Source organism: Nicotiana attenuata, unplaced genomic scaffold (genome assembly GCF_001879085.1).
Source record: "Nicotiana attenuata strain UT unplaced genomic scaffold, NIATTr2, whole genome shotgun sequence".
NCBI classification, from domain to species: Eukaryota; Viridiplantae; Streptophyta; class Magnoliopsida; order Solanales; family Solanaceae; genus Nicotiana; species Nicotiana attenuata.
This window is the reverse complement of record NW_017670423.1, coordinates 219,242-226,015: the sequence shown is the minus strand read 5'-3', so window position 1 is coordinate 226,015 and position 6,774 is coordinate 219,242. Positions and strand designations below refer to the sequence as shown.

The 6,774-nt window shown below is 43.7% G+C and overlaps 1 protein-coding gene across 1 annotated transcript; it reads right to left on the bottom strand.

Annotated features, from left to right (window-relative positions):
* Positions 1–2,645: 2,645 nt before the first annotated feature.
* Positions 2,646–4,448, bottom strand: LOC109239212. The gene is made up of 4 exons (XM_019405740.1): positions 4,388–4,448; positions 4,168–4,261; positions 2,972–3,432; positions 2,646–2,920 (listed from the first exon to the last, which is right to left on the bottom strand). Exons 1-4 carry the CDS (start codon positions 4,446–4,448, stop codon positions 2,646–2,648), a joined length of 891 nt encoding a protein of 296 aa, XP_019261285.1.
* Positions 4,449–6,774: the final 2,326 nt, after the last annotated feature.

Sequence of the window (6,774 nt, the reverse complement as noted above, 5' to 3'; positions counted from 1 at the left end):
TCCTCCCCCTGCACAAGCCTCTAACTCACCGCGTTCGCAATCTCAGCCATGCGAATGCAAAGACCTACCAGAACAACTTCCGTGATTGTGTAGAACAAATCCTCCTCATCAACACACCGCCCTATGCGATCACGAGCAACACTAGACATCAGCAAAATCATCTAACTTCAACCTTGCTCTAGGTGGTCTAAAACCCACATGAGTTATTCGGGACCCGATCCCATCATACCAACAAGTCTATAAGCATAATTTGGACCTACTTGAAGTCTTGGAACATATAAAATAACATCGAACCAAGAAACACACCTCAAAACCAAATTAGTCAACTTCTGAACTTCAAACTTCTTCCAACTAACAAAGAACGCGACGAATCATATTTTGACAACTTAAAATGGCACCAAATTTCACACACAGTTCCGATATGACATACTGAACCTACTCTCAAGCTCGAAATGCTAATCGAGATCCAATAACATCAAACTCTACTTCAATTCAAACTTAGAAAACTCTAAAACCTTCAAAATACCAACCTCTGACAATAAGCGTCAAAACACTCTCGGTCCACCCGAAATTGGATCCGAACATACAACCAAGTCTAAAATTACCACGCGAACATATTAGACCTTCAAATCCCAATTCCGAGATCGTTTACTCAAAGTATTTGACTCAAGTGAAACTTGGCCACCTTAGGCTACTACAATTGAACTAAGAGGTCTAAGTTCAACCCGAACCTTTCCAAAACCACACCAACAGTCCCTGCAAGACAACAACAACAACATACCCAGTAAAATCCCACTAGTGGTGTTTGGGGAGAGCAGAGTGTACGCAGACCTTACCCCTACCCTGAAAAGGGTAGAACGGCTGTTTTAGGAGACTCTCATCTCAACAGGAGAGACAATAATATCAGAAAAGAAACAAGACAAAAGGCATATAACAACAAAAATATGTCAGAAAGAAAATAACAACGAATAAGTGAAAGGACAATAACACAAAACTATGCAAAACAACAACGTGAACACAACATAGACCGCTAACAAACCTAAACAAAACTCAATCAGACTACCCGGTACAAAGAGGTAAGAACTCTCGTTTACCCCTAGCCTACCACCCTAATGCTCGACCTCCACATGTTCCTATCAAGAGCCATGTCCTTGGAAATCTGAAGCCGCGCTATGTCCTTCCTGATCACCTCGCCCCAATACTTCTTATCCTCTGCCTCTTCTCGTACCTGCAAAGTCAACCGCTCACTCTTTCTAACCGCTGCATCTAGGATTCTCCTCCGCATATGTCCGAACCATCTAAGATGTGCTTCCCGCATCTTGTCGTCCACGGGAGCCATGCCCACCCTCTTCCGAATATCTTCATTCCGAATCTTATCCAGCCTAGTGTTCCCACACATCCATCTCCACATCCTCATTTCTGATACTTTCATCTTCTGGATATGTGAATTCTTGACTGGCCAACACTCAGCTCCATACAACATGGCCGGTCTAATCACCGCTCTATAGAAATTACCTTTGAGTTTCGGTGGCACATTCTTGTCACACAGGACTCTAGATGCTAACCTCCATTTCATCCACCCCACCCCAATACGGTGTGTAACATCCCCGTCGATCATCCAATATAATTGACCCTAAGTACTTAAAACATTCTCTCTTGAGGATGACTTGTGAGTCAAGCCTAACTTGCACATCCTCTTCCCTCGTCACGTCACTGATTACATTCAACATATTCCGTCTTAGTCGTACTCAACTTGAAACCTTTAAACTCCAGGGTCGTCCTCCAAACCTCCAGTCTCCCATTAACGCCGCCTCGCATCTCATCAATCAGAACTATATCATTAGCGAACAACATACACCATAGCACCTCTTCTTGGATATGGTGTGGTAGTGCATCCATCGCTAGAGTAAATAAGAACGGACTGAGCTTAGATCCTTGGTGTTACCCCATAACCACCGAAAAAGGCTCTAGGTCACCTCCCACAATCCTAACCCAAGTCATAGCTCCATCATACATATCTTTTATTGCCCTAATGTAAGCCACCGGCACACCTTTCACCTCCAGACACCTCCAAAGAACGTCCCTAGGTACCTTGTCATATGCCTTCTCTAGGTCAATAAACACCATATGCAAATCCCTCTTTCTATCCCTGTATAGTTCAACCAACCTCCTAATAAGGTGGATAGCTTCCGTAGTAGAACAACTCGGCATGAACCCGAAGTTGTTTTTTGATATAGACACCGCCCTCCTTATCCTCCCTTCCACCACCCTCTCCCAAATTTTCATGGTATGACTTAGTAACTTGATACCCCTATAGTTGTTACAATTCTGGATATCCCTTTTGTTCTTGTACATCGGAACCATTGTACTCCACCGCCACTCATCAGGCATCCTCTTTGTCCTGAAGATAACATTAAACAACCCAGTCAGCCACTCCAAGCCTGCTCTACCCGCATGTCTCCAAAACTCTAATGGAATCTCGTCTGGTCCAGTCGCTTTGCCCCGACTAATCTTACCCATCGCATCCACGACCTCCTCAACCTTAATGCGCCCCAATTTCCCTAACATTATGTTTCCGTACCCCTCTTCATTCAGAAGTTTATGAAAGTACGACTGCCATCTTTGCCTAATCTGGGCCTCTTCCATCATACTCGACCGTCCTCGTCTTTGATGCACCTCACTTGATCCAGGTCGTGAGCCTTCTTCTCTCTCGCTTTGGCCAACCAAAATAGCTTCTTGTCCCAACCTTTGCCCCCAAGTTCCTCATAAAGCCGACCAAAAGCAGCAGTCTTAGCCTCTATGATCGCTAATTTCGCCTCCTTCATGGCCTCCTTATATCTTTCTCTTTTCGCTCTCCTCTGATCCTCGTCGGTGCTCTCTACTAACTTAATGTAAGCCACTTTCTTGGCTTCCACTTTACCTTGGACCACGTCATTCCACCACTAGTCGCCTCGGTGCCTGCTAGAGTAACCTTTTGAAACCCCCAACACCTCTCTTGCTGCCTCCCTTATACAGTCCGTCGTCACCTTCAACATAGCGCTAGCGTCCCCACCATTCTTCCAGGGACCCATATTCGTCAGCCGCCCCTCCAACTCCTGCGCATTATCCTTAGACAAAGCTCCCCACCTGATCCTCGACTGACCCCGTACAAACCTCTTCTTCCTCTTCATCGAGATACCGACATCCATCACAAGGAGCCTATGTTGAGTTGCGAGGTTCTCACTCGGGATCACCTTGCAATCCTCGCACAACCCTCTATCACACCTCCTGAGGAGGAGATAGTCAACTTGAGTCTTAGCCACCATACTCCAGAAGCTAGCATAATATTCCTCCCACTTCGAAAACATAGAGTTCTCCATCACTAACTCAAAAGCTCTAGCGAAACCCAACAGTAAGGTACCACCGCCGTTCCTATCACCAAAGCCGAAGCCACTATGCACAAAACAAGAATAGCACATACATAAAGTCTTAAAACGGGAATAGGGATCTACAAAGCATAATGACTAATCGGATTGTTACATATGTTTAAACCCATGATAAAGCATATACACTCGTCAGCTTGCATATACGACGTCCCCACACATAGATCACGTAGCAAATAGACCAACCATTTACTAATTCCTTCAAATCAAGGTTAACCACGGTACTTAACTCTTTGTGAAACAAGATCAACAATTCAACACAACTTTACCTTTAGAACAAGTCTCTAAACCATCACAATCTATTAAAATATTACTCAAATAAGTTAAAACAAGCTTTACAAACTACCCTCGTATGAAAAATGTTCGATTTTTAACATATTTGAAAAAGTTCACAAAAAGTAAACCGGGGCTCACGTGGTTGAGATGCAAAACTAACACCGAATCCCGATTACCTATTCACCTCGAGTCCAAATATGTGATTTTTTTCGAGATCAGACCTCAATCTAACTACTATATCTCAATTTTACAAAGTCTTTAATTCTACCCAAAACCCAATTTCTACTCTATGAACTCTTAGATTTTTTATAGTAAAAATTCATAGAAAAGTAATGGAATTCGAACAAGAACAAGTTAAAGTTACTATCCTATGACGTTGGGAAGAAATTGCTCTCCAAAAATCCCCTCCATGGAGTCTAACCCTAAAGAATGATATAAAATGAGCTAACCTGAAATCACAATCTTTTACCGAGCTGTAGATATCGCAATTGAGAACTCTTGTTTGCAATTACGATGTCCGCAAATGCGAACAACTACTCTCAATTGCGAACCAGCTCCTGAGCCTTGAATATCGCAAATGTGATACAATGATCACAAATGCAAACCTATGATGTGCGCAAATGCAAACTCAACAATCCGCATTTTAGGACAAACAATTGCATCTATGACAGTGCTTCTGCACTACCAACCTCGTATCTGCGAGTATACCTCAACATGCCACTCATCGTATCTACGGCAAACCAACCGCATCTGTGGCTACGCATGTGCGCCTACTCAAGCATGGAAGCACAAATCCTCAGCCCGGCCAAATTTCACAGGTGCGCACCTCCAACCGCAGGTAGGACTTCTCATTTCCGACCAATCCTCCGCAGATGCGGCACCCCAGAACAAGCAACCCATGCAAGCTACAAAATGATCTGAAATCAAATTGAAACTCACCCGAGCCCCTGGGTACACCGTTCGAACATACCAACAAGTTCCAAAATATAGCAAGGACCTACAGGAGGCCTCAAATCCCTTAAAATAACATTGAAACCATGAATCGCATCTCAAATCAAGCTTAATCGAAGTATTTCAAATTTCAAACTTACGCCAAACACATCTAAAACAAGAATTTGAACCCGATAACATCGAAGTCAACTACTGGTCAAACCCATTGGCCTTCCAAACCTTCAAATTGTCAACTTTCGTCAATTAGAGCCAAAACATTCTAGAAATATCCAAATATGAATCCGGGCATATGTTTAAGTGCAAAATCACCATACAAATTTATTGGAACCATCATAAATCTGATCCAGGGTCAAATACACAAAAGTCAAACTTGGTCAATTCTTCCAACTTAAAGCTTCAAAATGAGAATCATTCTTCCAAATCAATTTCGAACCACTCAAAAACAAAAAATAAGAATACACGCAAGTCATATTACATCATATGAAGTTACCCAATACCTTAAACCATTGAATGGAATGCAAATGCTCGCTTTGACCGATCGGATCGTAAAGTGATGAGTCGGGCATAGAGCGGGGGTGGTAATAGGAGGGCTCATAGATTTGACAGCTTCATGGGTCCTATTAGAGGTGGTGTGTATGCGGCAAAATCAGAGGGTCCAATTTCTTTCTATTAGTTCGTTTCAGAAGAACATCTCGAGGCCTCGAGGATGCGAAGTTGTGGCTGAGTTCCCTCCCTCCAGGCTCGTCGAGGCCCGGCCTAAAGGGAATATCGATCGAGGCTAGAGTAAGAATGGGGAGTTCGCAAGACACGCATCTACGTCTGACAAAGCCGGTCTGCCCAGAGCCTACCAGGAACCTGTATCAGGGTGTCATGTCTAGTCGTCCCATCTCCATATCTTTACAATTAATGCATTTTGTACTACGTTGGGATTCTCCTTCTATAAAAAGGGGATCCTTATCATTCTGTAGAGGACCTATTGTTGCTCCAACTATTCTACACAAAATAATAACTCTCTCTCTCTTTTCTCTCTAACATATTCTCTCGATACTATTGCTCCTATTTATTACTCTCATACTTTTTCTTCATTTACTGCTTGTTATTGGCCATAAAGAGCCTCCATTAATTATATTCTAACTGTTAGCCCTTCCCCGGTTATCCCCGATAGCTCGAGCCCGAGCCCAAGCATCGACTTCGAGGCCCCTCATCGACCAGTCCGAGGCCCGAATAGCTAAACCACCCGATTCGATTATAGCTCCATTTTAGCTCACATTTCATCTTTTAACTTCACACATCTAACATCAACTGCTAAACAACTAGCATAAAAATAGATCACGTATTTTTAGAGTCCCATCAACAAATTTAATTGTTATTATCATTTTCAAGGTAAACAGTTTGGCGCCCACCGTAGGGCTAAAAATAATAGTGTTTATTTTCCTGCTGGTTTGGTTACACAACGCAAGTTATCGTTCATACTTTTTCTTGTCCAAGATCTTCGATTTCAGGTCAAAATGCCCGGCTCAGCGAACAGAGTTGAGAACGGCAACCTTGAAAACCACGGAGAAAATGGTGTAGCTGTTTCAATTGTTGGCCCACCACCAAAGAACCCCGATAACACACCTGGACCGATTCTAGCGGACGCGGGTTCGCAAGACGCACAACAGGTCGACGAAAACTCACACACCGACAGGAGCATACAACATGACGACCAACGGGAAGCCCAAAAAATCCTAGCCCGCGAAGAACGGGAAGTTAGTCTTCATGTAATTCTTGAAATGTTGCAGGCACAACAGCTGGCTATCGCTCAACTGCAAAGCCACCCAAAGACTCCCAGCACAGTAGCAACGGAAGCTACTCCCCCAGTCGAACAGGTACCGGAGAGATCGAGAAACAATGAATCGATAGCCGATCCTACCATAGTCAAAATGCTCGAGGACCTCACCAAAAGGATCGAGTCGAGCGAGAAAATGATAGAAGCCAACGATAAGAAGGTCGAGACCTACAACTCCAGGGTCAAACAGATCCCAGGCGAACCCCCGATTCTGAAAGGTGTGGATTCAAAGAAGTTCATACAGAGGTCGTTCCCCGAAGAAGCGACCCCGAAACCCATTCTAAAGAAGTTCAGAAT

Bases quoted from the DNA above. Each gene is read 5' to 3' on its own strand.
- LOC109239212 (XM_019405740.1), bottom strand. From the start codon at position 4,448: ATGCGGTTGGTTTGCCGTAGATACGATGAGTGGCATGTTGAGGTATAC. The intron at 4,262-4,387 runs GTTGGTAGTGCA...GCGATATTCAAG, and splicing joins GGTATACTCGCAGATACGAG to GCTCAGGAGCTGGTTCGCAA. The intron at 3,433-4,167 runs GTAAAAGATTGT...TTTTGTGCATAG, and splicing joins ATTGCGATATCTACAGCTCG to TGGCTTCGGCTTTGGTGATA.